This window comes from Amblyraja radiata, chromosome 27 (genome assembly GCF_010909765.2).
Source record: "Amblyraja radiata isolate CabotCenter1 chromosome 27, sAmbRad1.1.pri, whole genome shotgun sequence".
NCBI lineage: Eukaryota > Metazoa > Chordata > Chondrichthyes > Rajiformes > Rajidae > Amblyraja > Amblyraja radiata.
The window spans coordinates 26,848,528-26,866,505 of NC_045982.1; the positions used below are offsets into that span (position 1 = coordinate 26,848,528).

Genomic DNA, 17,978 nt, shown 5'->3' on the forward strand with positions numbered 1-17,978 from the left:
CTCCTCCCACCTTCCCATCCGCCCGCCCTCGGGCTCCTCCCCTTCTCCTTCCTTCTCCCCCCCCCACCCCCCATCAGTCTGAAGAAGGGTTTCGGCCCGAAACGTCGCCTATTTCCTTCGCTCCATAGATGCTGCTGCACCCGCTGAGTTTCTCCAGCAATTTTGTGTACCCTGATTCAGAGAGTAGATGTCCAGGCGCCCCATGACGATCCAGCCAAGCAATGCAGGAGGTTGTTCCGCGCCGAGACTTTAGCACGGAGAGCTTCAAGGAGTTGCTTGTAGGTCAGCTGCCGATTAGTTTCAACCCAAGGTATGTAGGAAATGGGTTATAGGGTAGTGGTGACCCATTGAGGGTGATGGTTAGCTGGCGTTGAGCTTCCTTGTTGTTCAGGTGAAAGGCCATTGTGGTGTTTTGCCACCCTCAGTTTTAGTCTTCAGGTCTTAAGGCAGCCCGCGGAAAGTTCCATATCCACTGAAAGGACATCCTCCATGTTTGACCAACTTCTGTCCGAACGCAGTAGGGCCAGGTCATCTCCGTATCCATACTGGCCCGAGGTCGTGCGTGGCAGATCGCTGATAAAGAGATTGAAGAGCATGGGAGCCAGTACCGAGCCTTGGGGGACTCCGTTTCTTAGGTGTTGCAGTCGGCTAGATTGCCCGTCGCTGGACTTGAGTACAATACTGCAGTTGGCCAGGATGTTGGCAAGGAACCGCACTAAATGGCGGTCAGGAATGGTGCGGAGGAGATTCAAGATCAGGCCCTGGTGCCACACTGTATCGTAGGCGGCAGTGAGGTCCACCAGTGTAACGCCTGCCTTGCAAACCTTTTCCAAACTGTCTTCGATGTTGTTGGTCAGCTTGACTATTTGGTGGGTAGTGCAGAGTCCCGTACAAAAGCTTGTACAGGACACAGAGGAGTGAAATGGCTCGATGGTTCCTTGTGTCGTACACACGCTTGTTTGGTTTTGGAAGCGCAATGACAGTGACTTTCAACCAGATCTTCAGAATGGACTGACCAATGAGGCAAGAGGAGTAGAACTCACGGAGCCAGACCTGGCATTTAGGACCGCAGTGTTTCAGGAATTCTGGGGGATGTTATCAGGACCCTGGGCTTTTCCGCATTTCAATTGAGTGACTGACAGGAGAGAGTTCTGCAGAGGAAATGGCTGCTGACAGGAGCCCAGTAGCGCCTGGAGCTTTCCAAAGATTAGTGGTTTCCTGTTTGACAGAAAGAGTATGATTCTTGTCCGCGTCTTTGAAGTGGCCATTGGCCAGGAGCTGGTGGGCGATGGAGTTGGCCAGTCACAGGGCAATGCTTTGGGCAGGGTACTTCGACCAGTGAGGCGAATTGAAGGTCTTGCAAGCCACCCTACTGGAGTGTGTGAAGTCGATTCCTTGGACTGTCTCTTCCCACCGCTCTCTGCTCTTCTTGTCGAGGCAGATTGTCAGTTCCGTAGCCGTGGAGGCAGCGTCTTCGCCAGGTTCAGCGTCCAGGAATGCGTCGTAGTTAAGGCCGTTATGTTATGATCATGCCACTCTGCACGAGGGCTTTGGGGAGGTGGTTATCTGGACAGCTGTGAGAAATTCTTTCAGGTAATATTGTGCCTGGTTTAAACATCGAGAGGATCCTAATTTGTCCACAGGACTTCTCATCCACATTAGAGACCAGTTTTGGGCATGGCTAAGATGGATTGCATCACGAGGCATCAGCGATGTTGGCCAAGGGACCATACTTGATTTGCTGGCATATGTTCCCCCCATCTTGGCCAACGCAATAATACGTCCATTACCCCATCTCATTTTCTCAGTCTGCCTGGTCTTTAATGGTGGGAACCTTGATATCCACCTCCAATTTGCACCTTCCTTCAGAAATTCCACTTAATTCTTCTTTTCGCACTTCAGACAAACCCATATGCTTCTTTGGGATGATGTTATGTGACTTTCACTCTGCTGAAATCCATGCGTTGGGTGTGCATATGGTGCTGGTACTCTTGAGTGGTAAAGCTGTGGCCTTTCCTTCTCTGCCTTTGTTATATTTAGCAGACGATAGTCCGTATTCAATGATCGTTATCTTAATTCATCTTTACGTTGGTCTGTTCAGCATTAATGTGATGGGTGTTAAAAATAACTCTCTGACAGTTGTCTGTGCTTGGATTTAGTGCAATGAGATGGGTTGTGGAGTCTCTGCCGCGACTATTAGAGTGTTTATGGAGCACCTGCTGCGCTACCAGCATGTACTGTAATATATCCATCTATCTTTGTATTGTGCAATGATATTTATTCATCTACCATTACAGAAGTACAGCCATGTGAAGCTGGCAGGCACCAAAGATCCCCGATCGTATTTTCGGACAAAAACATGGTGGTTGGGACTGACGCTCATGTTAATAGGCGAGTTAGGAGTTTTCACTGCCTATGCCTACGCTCCACTGTCGCTGATCACACCCCTCAGCGCCGTCTCCATTGTCGGTATGAAACTTTCCCTTCGATTCTGTGTGGGGTATACTGGGTCGATGGTGTTGGGAGAAAAACAGTAAGGGATTCCTGCCAGTTGTTTGAAAGAGGCAGGAGGAAGAGCCCCATCTCGGTAAGGGGAATGGGAGGCTCCTCCAGACGGAGTGAGGTGCTGGGGAACAGAGGGACTTGTGGAAGCAGAGGGGAGGGTTAAGAAGGCATACCTACCGCTACATGTGTAAGTTGATAGAAGCTGACCATTATACTTCTAAATGTGTTCATTTTATCTTGTCAGCCAGCTCAATTATAGGGATCATATTCCTACGGGACAAGTGGAAACCGAAGGAATTTCTACGTAAGTGTTTATTACATGAAATTATCTTTTGTAGATTGAAACCTTAGCTGTTGTTTGATGATTTTCCACAATGTGGGTGACATTTAGGATAGATGAAGTTCACCACAGATTAAATGTGGCTGATGCATTTTCAGAGGAACTATGCTATAACACCTATTAAATAGTACAGTTTTAAAGGGAGCTCAGTGCAGAGAAACTTTCGACATCTAACCATGAACCATTGAAGGTGGTAAGGCAGGTATACAGAACAGTTAATGATAAAAGAAGGATGGACAAACTGGGAAATGTGATGTAAGGCTTATGTGATGTAACGCAATGATTACATAACCCAGTTATGCCATCACGCTTTAGGAAGCACATGACGAGATAAAGATAGAAAGATACACAGCACGGAAACAGACCCTTCGGCCTAACTTGTCTTTGCAGACCAAGATACCCCATTTAAGACAGTCCCATTTACCTGAATTTGACCCATCTCTCTCTAAACCTTTCCTATCTATGTACCTGTCCAAGTGTCTGTTAAAAGTTGCTATTGTACCTGCCCTTACTGCTTTTGCTGGGCAGCTCATTCCATATATCCACCATGCTCTGTGTGGAAAAGTTGCCCTTTCAGGTCCTATTCAAACCTTCCCCTCATACCTTGAACCTCTGCCCTCTAGTTCCTGATTCCTCTACCATTGGAAAAAGACACTGTGCTTCCATCCTATCTATTCCTCTCATGATTTTATCCAGAGATACAAATTTTACAAATAGTATAGGATAGAATATGGTTGAAAGTATGATTTGCATCCTCTTGAGCCACAGGCGTTGGAGAGACATTTTCTTGCTTTTAGGGCTAAACTGCAGGTGGCTGTGGAACTGGTCAGTTTGGAGACGGAACAATTTATCCAAACAAGCTAACCATCCTGTTCTCTGTATCGGAGCAAAAGTCTGCAAATGCCTGGAATCCACAACAAGGAATGCTGAAAGAGGGGAACAAACCAGGTAGCCTCGGGTTAGAAGGGGTGGGGGAGAAGAGAAGAGTTAACGTCTCTAGCTGTGCCACTGTCAAAAGCCTGTCAATGATAGTAGGGTCTCGACCCGAAACGTAACCCATTCCTTCTCTTCGGAGATGCTGCCTGTCCCGCTGAATTACTCCAGCTTTGTGTGTCAATCTATAGTAAAAGGAAAACCATGGTTGAAGAAGGAAGCCATGTTAAGGCACCAGTGTGTAAAGTATTTTCTTCATCAGAGCAGATAAAACAAGGACAGAGAAACTGGGAGAAGGGAACCAAATCCTTACAGAAGCAGTGTGGGTTGAAGTGCACACCTGTAAATCTCTGTGTAGGTCACTCATTTGTTTTTTTCTGTTTGTTCAGCAGGAAACTACGCATTATCGTTCCTTGGATGTGGGTTCACAGTGGTTGGAATCTATCTCCTGGTCACATTTGGACCAAATGCTCACGAGAAGCTTTCAGGAAGGAATCTTATTTCACACTTAATGGGCTGGCCCTTTCTACTGTATCTGGTAAGGACCAGGCTTGTCAGAGGTGAGAGCAAGCTGCAGGTGAGAAAGAGAGGGAGGGAGGCAAGGAGGAGTGGAAAGGAGAGATTTGGGGAAGGAAGAGAGATGTAGGAAGAGGGAGCCTATAAAAAGGAGATGATTAGGATGCAGAATGAGTACATTTTTACAACGAAGAAAATTATGGGCACCAAAGCCAGAACTCTACAAGTAATAAAAGGCACTGGGAGGAGGATGAAGCAGGAAAATGTGAGTGTATAACAGATGTTATATTATTCGCAAGTGAGAATTAGACTGAATATAAGAAGTTTGGAAAGGTTACTGAATGAAATAAGTGTGAAAAGGAGAATGAGAACATAAAAGGGAATTTAGGAATTTTTTATAATCATTTAAATAGTACACCAAACAGCCACATCAGTTGTAAACACGTATTAAGAGAAGCTTGGAGATGAATAGAGATCAAAAACTGAACAGAGATACTGTGTGTATATGTACGCAAAGGCTAGTAGGACAGATAGTGAAAATGGTTAAAAAAGGACATAAAAACACAGAATTCTATGGAATCTTATTAAGCGTTCTTATTATGAACTGGCTTGCTCACAATTCTCCTCACTGCATTTTGGGAAAGAAATGGGGTTTAGGTTTATTATTATCACTTGTACTGAGGTACAGTGGAAAGCTTACTTTCAGATGCTACCCAAACAGATCAGATGTACCATACATAGATACAATCAAGTCAAACCTAAGTACAATAGAGAGAGAGCAAAGGGGAAGATGCAAAGTGCAGAATATGGTTCTCAGCATTGTAGCGCACCAGTTTCATAGACAAAGTCCAATGTCCACAGTGCGGTAGAGGTGAATCGGGCCGTACCCAAGCCAATGGAAGATGACAGAGGGGAAGTAGCTATTCCTGAATCTGGTGATTTTAAAAGGTGATAAAATAAATGAAGATGAGGAACTTCAGTTAAGTGGATAGAGCGAAAAAAATTGATGTTCTTAAAGATTTTATAGGAAGTTAGCACAATTTTCTAGAAGGTGAGAGACGAGTGAGATCACATTAAGGGGGAATGAGAGTATCTAAGTAGATTGGCATGGGCAAGGTGTCAAAAGGTTTCGTTTCTTATAAGCATATTGCAACAAAAACTGTTAATTGTAGACCATGGCAATCTTTAATTGATTCGTCAGACGGGAGTGGCGATTTACAATGAGCACAAACGTGGCTCAGTGCTTCTCAGGCTCCCACTCACAGAACAAAGAAGAGTTAGCACAATTATGCATTTTTCTTATCAGTAAAACACTTCTACCAGTCTGAATATGGCATGACTGAAAGATTCTGCAGCCTTTTAGAAGATAGGAAGGCTGGGTCCAAATCAAGCTCATCCAATAACAAGTTATTACTTATCTCTGGAGCGTCAGCTATTTTTTTTCAATCTTGGCTTCTTTATGGCCTTAAAAAGAAGCATATGCAGGGTGCCATCTTAATGTCTTTATTGAAAAGACAACCTGTCCTCCATATTGTGTTCCATATAATTTACAATGTCATTCAGACTTGGTACCGAGCCATTATTTTGTTCTGCCAGACCATGCTTTTATAGAAGAATGACTCCATTTTAGATTTGACTATTAGATTTGACTATTAGCTTTCAAAGGGTGTTGGATGGAGACATAGAGTGCATGAAAGCATGGACCTGTATTACTGGTGTCACTGGAGTAGAAGGTGTTTTGTCAAATTTGTTGTTGAATTGTCAAAATGAGTGATTCTGATTGGCTTCTTAATGCTTTGCAGCTGGTGATGATTATCCTCTTCTGCCTTCTCCTGTATTTCTACAAAATACGAAAGATGACCTATCTTGGTGTAATTATGCTGCTGGAAGCCTTGTTGGGTGAGTGCTGACATCCCCCACTGCAACTCAGTGCAAATATGGGAGTTCTGGCCTCCCGCCATTACAGGTGTGCACAGTAAAGCAGTGGTTGTAATTGGTGGTTTTAATAGATTATTTCATAGCCTCTTCACTATGATTGTTCCTTAGACCCTCGGTGTTTGTGTTGTGTGAGCATTTCTTGTCCCCTCAGTATCCATCCGAGAGTCAGCCTGATGATCACCTTGCCCCTCAGTATACCAGCATCCTTAGCTGATGTTCCCTCTGCCCCTCAGTATCTATCCCAGCATCCTTAGCCTGATGGTCAGCCTGCCGCTCAGTGTCTATCCCCATGGCTGTAGCTGTACATTGTGAGTGTAGCTGAGTGTACAGATTGACAGGCTGTAATGATTGGGATGTTTTGGCATCAATACTGGGGTCACAGCTGTCTACAATATGTATTAATGATTTGCAAGATGAAAATACATAAACCTTAACTAAATCAGCAGATGATATAAAAGCAGGCGGGATGGCAAGCTGCAAGGTGAGTGTGAATGGATTAAGCACCTAAATGTTATGCACTGCAGTCAGGGTGCACACCTGTGGTGCCTAAGAGTACATTTAATGGCACAGGAGACAAGGATGGAATCAAATGATTCCTTGATGGTTTTAATCTTCCTGAACTTTTTTGTGAATGCACCATCTAGGTGAATGAGTGTTCATCACATTGGTGACTTGAGTTCTGTAGATAGACTCACAGTACTGGAATAACTCAGTGGGTCAGACAGCATCCCTGGGTGACGTTTCAAGTCGGAACCCTTCTTCAGACTGTAAATAGTTCTATATTTAGTGGAAACTGCTGTGTATCAAGGTAAAGCCATTTAGCACACTTGTCCGGCCTTTGACATATTTAATTAGCCCTGGTAGTGTTCGGACTGTATAGTGCTAAAGGCGTTAATATTCTTGCTATTTAGCTATGGATTCACTTTTAATTCAGTGGGACTAATTGTGTATCTGTACATAATTAATACTCAATTAATAGTTATTTGTCCCTTTAGGCTCCGTGACAATTGTGGCAGCCAAGGGTGTGTCGGGAATGATCGTTCTGTCCATCCAGGGAAATCTACAGCTGGCCTATCCTATATCGCCTATTTCCTTCGCTCCATAGATGCTGCTGCACCCGCTGAGTTTCTCCAGCATTTTTGTGTACCCTCATTTTACTACCGTTCTGTTGAGTTCCTCTGTTTACTTGTTGTCACCCAGTCCACACCCAATAATGGAACATGCAGATGATGGTTTAAACCAAAGATAAACACAAAAAGGTGGAATAACTCAGCGGGTCAGACAGCATCTCTGGAGAAAAGGAATAGGTGATGTTTCGGGTTGAGACCCTTCTTCAGATGAGGAAAAACGTTTTCACCAAAAGAGTTGTGAATCTGTGGAATTCTCTGCCACAGAAGGCAGTGGAGGCCAATTCACCTCCTGTTTTCAGGAGAGAGTTAGATTTAGTTCTTAGGGCTAACGGAATCAAGGGATATGGGGGAAAAGCAACAACAGGGTACTTATTTTGGATGATCAGCCATGATTATATAGAATGGCAGTACTGGCTCGAAGGGCCGAATGGCATACTCCTACACCTATTTTCTATGTTTCAGACTATCCCTTTTCTTTTCTCCAGAGATGCTGTCTGACCTGCAGAGTTACTCCGGTCTTTTATGCTTACAATAGCCTATTGTGTGCCCCACATTTCTTTAATTATTGGTGTTTTTTGCATCTATTTCTCCTAAGTACCGTCAATATCTCTCGGTCCCCTTTCCCCCTGACTCTGTCTGAAGAAGGGTCACGACCCAAATCGCCTCCAATTCCTTTTCTTCAGAGATCTCCGACTATCACTTGCCTGACTTTGTCCTGCCATCACCTCTCTTCCAGCTTTCTTCAACACCCCCTCTTCCTCCTCATCCTCACTACAATCAAACTGAAGAAGAGTCCTGACCCAAAACGTCACCTATCCATGTTCTTCAGAGATGCTGCCTGACCTGCTGAGTTGCTCCAGCATTTTGTGCCTGTCTTTGGTTTAAACCAGCACCTGCAGTTCCTCCCTACACATATTATACAACTTTATTATACCATTGATGGGCCCATACACTGGAACTTAAAGCACAAGGTGAAGGCAGATAGATGTAGCCTGTCGGAAGGAACTACAAATGCTGGTTTACAGCACAATCTGTGGAATTCTTAGCCACAGAAGGATGTGGAGTCAAAGTCAGTGGATATATTTGAGGCAGAGATACATAGATTCTTGATTAGTATGGACGTCAGAGGTTATGGTGAGAAGGCAGGAGAATGGGGTTAGGATGGAGAGATAGATCAACCATGATTGAATGGCGGAGTAAACGTTGGGCCGAATGGCCTTAATTCTACTCCTATCACGTGATCTGGACACAAAATGCTAGAGTAACTCAGGGGGACAGGCAGCAACTCTGGAGAGAAGGAATGGGTGACGTTTCCGGTCGAGACCCTTCTTCAGATAGATGCAGGGCTGCCAACATTGGGTGAGAAATTGCGAGAGACCAAGCCCGAGGGAGCATAGCGACCGGGGGTGGGGTGTCCCCCCTCTCCCATTGGTACGGAGGTTTCGCATTTTTCAGCTTGAAGTTGTGCAATCTGGTGCATACTGTAGCGAGTCTTTTAATTTACCCTTGAATGCAATATTTATTCTTATTTATTATAGCTATGAATAAGGTTAGGCTAAATTACATTCCTAATTACATTGCACAGTAGAGCCAGGCTCCGATCAACAGGTGCAGCACATGAATGATCTTAGTGTATTCAAGTATGGAAATCAGATTATAATGAAGCACTTGGCCCATGTTGACCAACCTAGGTCTCACTGCACGCCTGGTACTCCAGTTGTTTACCTTCTCTCACTCCTGACCCCGAGTCCAGCATTACACCTGGCCACCTATTTTACCCTGATCATAGCTGCTTACCTGCTTAGGTTCCCAGTGCTGAACACTTCAATTGTCCCAGCTTTGACTGCACACCTTGTACTATTCCAGACCTTGACTCTGGATGCACACTTGGCCTTGCTCCTAGCCCCTCTGCACTGACAATACATCTGGCCAACACATAAAGCCCCATATCTGACCAACCTAGACTTAACCTATTATGTTCAAGTCCACAGGTGCTTATCTAATGCGGTAATCTTTTATGGGGCACTTCACAGACCATTGGCTTCCTTGTTATCTAACATGCTAGTTACTTTGTCAAAGAAGTCATCAATAGGTTGAACACAATTTCTCATCCATAAAATTATACATACACACTCAGCTGTATAAGTATTCTGTTACAATTTCCTTCATTTTCCTAACAAACTGTCCTGAAGTCATTTTCACCCCCAATATTTTCAGTATTCAGTCTTCCTCTCAGCTGGGACTTTTCTAAAATCTATCTGTATTCTTTGGAAGGGCCTAATTGCTAATGGTTGTCCTCCTCCTGGGACTGCTCTCATGATTTTCTTATTAATTCGCTGACATATTACACAGCCCCTTATGACTTGTTTGGCCATGGTAAACATCCCACAGCAAGCGTAGGTTCTGAGGAGGGTGTCACACAGGGCTTGTGTTCCCCAATGGCTTTGTCCATGAAATCTCCCTAATAACTCCCTCATTATTTCTTTGTTCAATAGCTGCTTTCCATTTGGTGTCCACCATTTCCCATTTGAAGTACGCTGAGCCCCCATTTATTTCATGTTTTCCTGTTCTTTCTCACTAAAGATAGGTATATTTTCCTCTGGTTCCCTTAAAGGTATTAGTGACTTCATTTCTACCATCTGTTCTGTGGCTGCTCTTTTTGCAACCTCATCCACTGCCCTATTTCCTCTGGCCCCCAGGGTGTTACCCTTCTGATGCCCTGCCACATGTGCTATGGCTATTCGTTCTGGTTTTTGCAAGGCTTCCAGTGTCTGTCCTACCAATTGCTCATGCGCTAATTCTTTCCCTCGAGTTGTTATCATTCCTCGCTCTTTGCAGATCTTCCCAAAGGTGTGTAGTACTCCAAAAGCGTATTTTGAATTGGTATATACTGTTCCTTCCTTCCCCTCCAATAATTCTAAAGCTCTCATTAATGCATATAATTCACAAGATTGAGCTGACCAACTACCAGGCAGCCTGCCGCTTTCAATTTCCTCCATAGTTTCCCCGTTCTCTATACCGTACCCACTATGTCTTTTTCCATCTATGCACCTGGAGGATCCATCTATAAACCACCGGCTGCCCTCAGCCAGAGGTTGCTCTTCTAAGTCTTCTCTACTTTTTGTCTGTAAATCTATTATTTCACTACAGCAGTGTACTGGGCCCTCTTCCTTGTCGCCCTGTTTCTCTGCTGGATACAGGAATTGGGACGGGTTAAGGTTCTTATCCGTAATTATCATCAAATCATCTTTTTCCATCAGGATGGCCTCATACTTTAAAAGTCTAGAGTCTGTTAACCATCTGTTGGATTTCTGAGTGAGTATGGTTATTACTGTGTGTGGTGTAGAAACAACCAGAGTGCCTCCAAAGGTTAATTTCCTACTCTCTTCCACCAATATTGCGGTAGCTGCTACCGCTTGTATGCATCCCGGCCATCCCCTGGAGACTGGATCTAATATTTTCGAGAGGAAGGCCACTGGCTGTCGATTTCCCCCTCTTTTCTGGGTGAGTACCCCTAGTGCCACCCCCTTGTCTGAATTTACAAACAGGTGGAAAGGTTGTTCTACTGAGGGCAGAGCCAACACGGGAGCAGTAATCAAACTTCTTTAATTTCCCAAATTCCACCTCCTGTTCTGGGGTCCACTGAACTTTGTCTTTTTCTTCTCCAAATTTATCATACAGGAATTTTACTTGTCTGGAGTAATCATCTATCCACAGTCGACAGTATCCTATCAATCCCAGGAATTTTCGGATCTCTTTCTTATTCTTTGGTAGTGGTACTCCCGTGATCCCAGCTATCCTTTCGGGGTTTATTCGTCTCTTTCCTCCACTTATCAGATGTCCCAGATATTTTACCTCTTGTTTCACAAATTGAAGCTTGTTACGGGACACTCTTAACCCCTTCCTTCCCAAGAAGTTTAACAGGCTTATTGTGGCGTCCCTTACTTCCTCTTCTCTCTCTCCTGACAAAAGGAGGTCATCCACATACTGTAATAGTTGCGTTTCCCCGTGACCTGGGAAATCCTCCAATACCTGCTCTAAAATTTGGCCGAATAAATTTGGTGATTCTGTAAAAGCTTGAGGGAGCACCGCCCACCGGAATTGTTGCTTTTGCCCGGTTTTTAGGTTTTCCCACTCAAAGGCGAATAAGTCTCTACTCTCTGTTGCCAGCGGACAGCTCCAGAAGGCATCCTTTAAATCTACCACACTAAACCATTTGTGGCTTGGGGGTATCCGTCCCATGATGGTGTAAGGGTTAGGCACTACCGGGTGTCGGGCTTGGACCACCTTGTTCAGTTCCCTCAAGTCCTGTACGAGTCTAAACGTCCCGTCGGTCTTTCTGACTGGTTGGATCGGAGTATTGTAGGGGGACATACATGGTTCCTATAACCCGTCCTCTAATAAATTCTCAATGATTGGTTGTAAGCCTTTTCGTCCCTCGGTCGAAATGGGGTACTGTCATACTCGTACTATGTCTGCACCATCTTTTAATGCTATTTGAAGAGGGGGTATTTGCAAACCTCCTCTGTTTCCTTCCTTGGCCCATACTTGATCATTAATTCTTTGCTCGTCCTCCTCTCTTAGAGCATACAGCTGAACCACTATACTTCCTTCTATCGGTGCTGTACCTATTCCCAATTGTATTTGTAAATCCCTGCCCATTAAATTTACACCAGCCTGAGGGACTAAGATCAGGTCCTCTACTGCCTCCTTCATACCTTACATTTACTCCTCCTATCTCGGGAGCTACCATCACAGTTCCCCCAACCCCGGTAATTTTTATTCTCCCTTGTCCTGCCTCCATACCTGCGGGTACTTTGATTACACTTGATCGCTCCGCAACTGAATCTACCATAAACACCATATCCTCTCCCTGGGCTCCTATCTTTAAATTTATCAGAGGTTCCCTTCTGTAGCCCCCTAACCCCAGGGATGGGAACCCCTGACCCCCCTATTCATTTTCCATCATTCTGTACGTGCGGAACTCCGCTACAAGCTCAGGGCATTCCCGTTTGAAGTGTACTTCTCTGTTACAATAATAACATCTTATAGGTCCCACCCTCCAATGTGGTTCCGTATTTGTCTCTTCTCTCTTCTGCCATATCCTTCTCCCTCTCTTCTGCCATATCCTCTTCTACCTCTACCTCGGGAGTAATTCCCTCTCCATCCTGTACCTACCTGTTCCTTAACATCTACCACTCGCTTTACAGCCTGCATCATAATCAGTGCCTTCCCCTTCTGTTTTATCTCATCTCTCCGCACGTTCACTTTCTGGGCCTCTGTAAGCAACTGAGGTAGTGGTTTCTCATTCCAGTCATCCATCTTTTCTAATTTCTTCCTCACATCAGACCAGGATTTGGTCACGAAATTGGCCCTAAGCAATTGTTGTCCTGCCCCTGAGTCCGGGTCTATTCCGGAATACTGTTGCATGTTCTTCCTGAGTCTCTGAAGGAACACTGTCGGGGCCTCATCTTTCTGCTGTCCATTCTCAAATGCTCGTTCGAAATTCTGTCCTTTGGGTACTGCCTCTCTTATCCCTTTTATAATTATATCCCGCAGGTCCTTCATATTCCCTCGTCCTGCTACTGTTCCCTTGTCCCAATCTGGCTCTTGTACTGGGAATTTATCTGCTGCCGCCGCATTCTGCTGCCCTGGAGGGTTCTCCTGTTCCCACTTTTTAATTGCTGCTGTCCTAATCATTTGCATCTCCTCTGATGTGAAGAGATTCCCCATAATGGCCATCAACTCCTCCCATGTATAAGTGTTTGGCCCAAGGAATTGATCTAACTGCTCTGCAAGACCTAAAGGATCCCCTAGGAGGCTTTTCATTTTTTCTAGAAATTCCTCACTTCAGTACTAGTTAAGGGGACATTAACAAACCCCATTCCCCCTTGGGGTCCTCCCATGGGTACCTCTCTTAGGGGTCTAATTTTTACCAATCTTCTTTTTACTCTGTCTGACCTTCTGACTCCCTCTCCTGGTGACGGGGGATTGAATTCATCTACCCCGACCGCCTCCTGTCTCTTTATTCCCTTTTATTTCTCACTCCTGGGGTCCGGTAGGTCACTGTCGGTGTCATCACTGTCAGTAACATCATCATTAAATTCTTGTTTTACCCTGACCTTTCTCTTTACCACCAGAGCAGGCCCGGGTGTCACCTCTTCCACTCCCGTCGCCACGAGTGGGGGTGGGGGTTGAATTGGCGGCGCTACTTCGGGTAATTGATGTACATAGGGAGGAGCTAGGTTCTCCAGTAAATTCCATGAGGGTGAAGAGGAATTTGACTGTTCAACCTCTTCTTTTAATTTCAACAGATTACATCCCGTTTCCCATACCGCGGCATACATGGTTTCTTCTATCATTGGATTGGGTTTATTTTTCACATATACATTCAATGCCTGCTGTACCCAATCCTCATCTGATCCATCCTGACCGAAGCTCCTTTTATCGGGTGTTTTGGCCATTCAAAATAACAATACCTTATCATTGTTGTCTTCTCCAATCCCTGGGTATTTCCTGCCCCCCAGCGGTTCAGCATTCGCCCCAACGGACTATTGGGCAGAATGCGGGGATTTGGCTTACGGCCTTTCCCCTCCCTTTCAGGTTTTTCATTTACATTTCCCATTCTCTCGATCGGAATTCCTCTCCGATCTCTTATCAAATTGCCCAGGTAATACTATAATAGTCAAAGTTTCTTACCGGGGTCTATGCACAGAATCACTCGATTTTCGCGATCTCCTATCACTCTCACTTCTTTGCCGAGTCTCTGTTTGGTCCGGATACTACTGCTCAAACAGATGACGGCAAGCAAGGAGTCTGAGACCGCTGAACTCAGCAGGGTGCACCTTCCCTTTGTCCGCCTACTCCCGTCAGCTGTCCAGAGTATTTGATCCCGGAAACCGAGCCCCCAAGTTGTGAGATTCAAAATCACAAACGCTTTTGAGACAAATTCAGGCAAAGAAGTGTTTTTATTAAGTTCATATTCTGCAGAATAGGTGCCTCTCCTCTGATGTCCCCAAGAGGTACACCGAGGATCGGGATGTCTTCTATCTTTATACATTTCTTTTCACTATTTTCACACCCTCATCCCTCCCCATTGAGCTTCTTCCAATCATAACATAAAACCCAGATTCCCACGAGAACGTCATGGAACGCCCACCCAAACTTCTACTGAAGTATTTCTATTGCTACTTTTTATCTAGAATTTCTCTCTGTTCTTAATATCATTACTTTCTATTCTACTAGCAGTCTGGCTTCTGCTGACATCTTATTTCTTTCTAAGTTATATTTTTCTATCCCTAGTCTAAATCAACCATGTCTATTAACTCTTTCCTCACAAATGCAGTCCAATAACCATATATTTAAGCAATATTATTCTATTAAATGTGAGCTCCAATAATCTATATTCTATTCTATGGGGAGAAGGCAGGAACGGGATACTGATTGTGGATGATCAACCATGATCACAGTGAATGGTGGTGCAGGTTCAAAGGGCCAAATGACCTGCTCCTGCACCATTCAGGTAATTGTCATATGACATCGTCTATTGTCTATAAAATGGAATTCAGAAAATTAAACAATGCATTGTTGCCAAGAGATGGTCTGTAATGTTCCGTTGCTGTAGTAGCATTAGGTCAGTTAAAGAACCTGATGGGACAGTTGCTTTTTTTGAACTGGGAGTGTGGGACGTTTCCACTTCTGTGTCTACTGTCCGATGGTAGCAGTGAGAAAACAGCAGGCCAATCCGATTTTAGCTATTAGTTGAGAAAACTTCACCTGAACAACTTGGTATTATTAACATCTCTACATTCTGAGACCTTTCCTGTAAAAGATCTTTCAGGGGAAGTGTTGCGACTATCCGCAGAAAGTAAAGCGTGATCTGCGTGCCTTTGTAATATTTTTAATATATTGCGACATTTGGATTGATATAGGTATTGTAATTTTCTTTTCCACTTACCTTTTATAGTGCTGATAATTTACATAAGGTGTTCACTCCTGTATATCTGTATGAGTGTGGGAAGCCAAATGTATCAGAAAATGTTATAGTGGAGACTTGTGTGCACAAAATTACATATGTTTTCCAAGTGATTTCCATCACATAAGCAAAAAAATTAAGGAATTTGACAAGCTGTTGGTTTGAAGCGATTTTAATATAGTTTAGAGATACAACATGAATCAGGTGCTTCGGACCAGTGATTCTATGGTGACCATCGATCACCCGTTTTAGTTTAGTTGTTCATTGTCATATGAAAAGTTTGAATTTGCATGCTATCCAGTCAAAGGAAGGCCTATACATGATTGCAATCAAACCATCCACAGTGTACAGGTGAAGGGGAAATAAAGATTTAAGAGTGGAATGATTGCAATGGATGTCAGCAGACCTCTTACAGTCTGCACGCAGATGCGGACCAGCACGCAAAGGATCGCCTTGCTCAGGCGCCAGTTGGTCTCGACATTCATACTGGTTCAAGAGTGTTTTATTGTCAAGCATCTTTTATTGTCTTATGTCCCAAAACAGGCTATTTTGGTGAATCGGAGACAGTAAGTTGGTTTGAATTTTTTTATTTTAACGAAACAACGAGCCAACGAGAGTGGATAAGACAACCACATTTACAATGTGGATCCACAAATGTGGGCGCTAGACTGACAGTTACTGACAGTTGCAACAAAAAATCTGCCAATAGAACACCCGCACTCAGTGACTCCTCCAGTCAATCATGAGGGTTCGATTACCCAGAGCCACCACTGGGTGTCGCTACACTATGTTATTCCCCTTTTTCAAACACTCCCTACACATTAGTGGCAATGTTATGGAGGCTATTTACAGTAACCTAAAAAGCTGCATGTGTTTGGTATGTGGGAGGAAACTGGAACACCCGGAGGAAACCCACACAGTCACTCAAACTCCACAGAACCCAATGTCCGTATGGAACCAAGGTCTCTGGTGCTGTGAGGTAGTAGCTCTACCGGCTGCGCCATTGTGCTGCTCATTTTATGAGTGTAAATTCCATTGATTGCTTTGTTTTGAGTTTTAGTTACTTTGAGAATAGAGCAGGATTTGCTATTGAGTCATTTTATAGACACATATCCTGCGAGAACGTCATCAAAGTGAAACCATGTACATATTCAATGACCAAAAGTCAAGTGAAATTTGACCCTGCTTCCAAAACAATTGAGGTCCCAAGTTCCACGTATCCACACTCACAGAAATATTTTGTGTATTGCATTGCATCATAATTTGTCCATTATTGCAACTCCCCATTATTGAGCATTATTGGGGCATCTTTGAGCCCTTAATCCTGCTCTGCTTATTGGTTATAAGGAATTTAGATGTATGATCATTTAACACATTGGAACTACCTGAATTTTAGAGCCCAGCTGCCTTCATACTTGTTGCCTTCTCCCCCATTAACCCTGACACCCGCACTAATCTAAACTATCAATCTCCGCCATAAAATATATCCATTGACTTGGCCTCCACATCCATCTGTGGCAATGAATTAGACAGATTCACCACCCTCTGATTAAAGAAATTCCTCCTCTCCATTCACTTTAATGTCTCTTTATTATCTGCCACTGATCTGCTTTCATTGGGTGTCACTTTCTTCAATTGGACCCCTCTGGCATTTGCTAATCTCATCATTCGCATCATTAGTATTGAACTATTATCTACTGCTTTGATGACCCTTGGACTATCCTTGATCAGACTTTGCTGGGTTTACCTTGCGCTGTAAATGGGTCGATTGCAAACGTGTATTGTCCTTCTGCTGACTGGTCAGCACGCAACAAAAGCTTTACACTGTACCTCGGTACACGTGACAACAAACTAAACGTAAATTCAAGGGCATAGAACAGTACAGCACAGGAACAGGCCCTTTGGCCCACAATGTCCGTGCCATGGATGATGCCTGGTTAAACTAATCTCTGCTCTGTACCAATTCTATTTAATTATTATTTTGGTTATTTTGCAGCCACATTAAAATAAAAGCATGTGGAGGTGCATTTGTGCAAATGAAAAGCCCCTTCCATCGGCAGGAGTAAGTATTTTTGTAATTTCCTGTTGTTGCATTTGCATTTACAAAATTTGTATTTGTATTCATGATATATTTTGGAATTTTGTTTTTCCTTGTATAAAATAATGTGTGGACTACAATCACTTGATTATGATTTCAATTGCAAAAATAGTTAATGAAAATGCTTTTCCTGTGCTTAACTTAATTTGTCTGTTATATTTTGCCTCTGGTAAATGTTAGCCGTTTCAAATTGAATTTTTCATGTTTTATTATTTGTTATTGGCATGACTAATTTTTATTAGATGGGTTGTGCATATTGAGGCCGAGAAATGTTTATTTGTGTAATGTGACTGGTTCACGACTTGAAAAAATACATTCTCCTCTAAGTAAACGTGGGACGTTTATGACATTCATGATTTTCTTCCTGTCCTGTGCAGTGATGAGCAATGGTGGGCCACTAATGTAAAAACAACCCTGGAAAAGATGGGCATCCTGTTTGTTCCAAGATAAAGGGGATTGGTCTGAGCAGGACCCAAGCTCCTGGTACTAGGAGTCAGCTGCTCATCATAACACCTTACCTTGTGGGCAGCATTGACCACCAAT

The 17,978-nt window shown here is 43.8% G+C and overlaps 1 protein-coding gene across 1 annotated transcript; it reads left to right on the forward strand.

Annotated features, from left to right (window-relative positions):
- The first annotated feature begins 2,152 nt into the window (after window positions 1-2,152).
- On the forward strand, window positions 2,153-7,337 carry LOC116988232 (NIPA-like protein 3). The gene is made up of 5 exons (XM_033044782.1): window positions 2,153-2,469; window positions 2,750-2,809; window positions 4,168-4,316; window positions 6,097-6,193; window positions 7,228-7,337. Exons 1-5 carry the CDS (start codon window positions 2,271-2,273, stop codon window positions 7,335-7,337), a joined length of 615 nt encoding a protein of 204 aa, XP_032900673.1. The 5' UTR covers window positions 2,153-2,270.
- The last annotated feature ends 10,641 nt before the right edge of the window (window positions 7,338-17,978 follow it).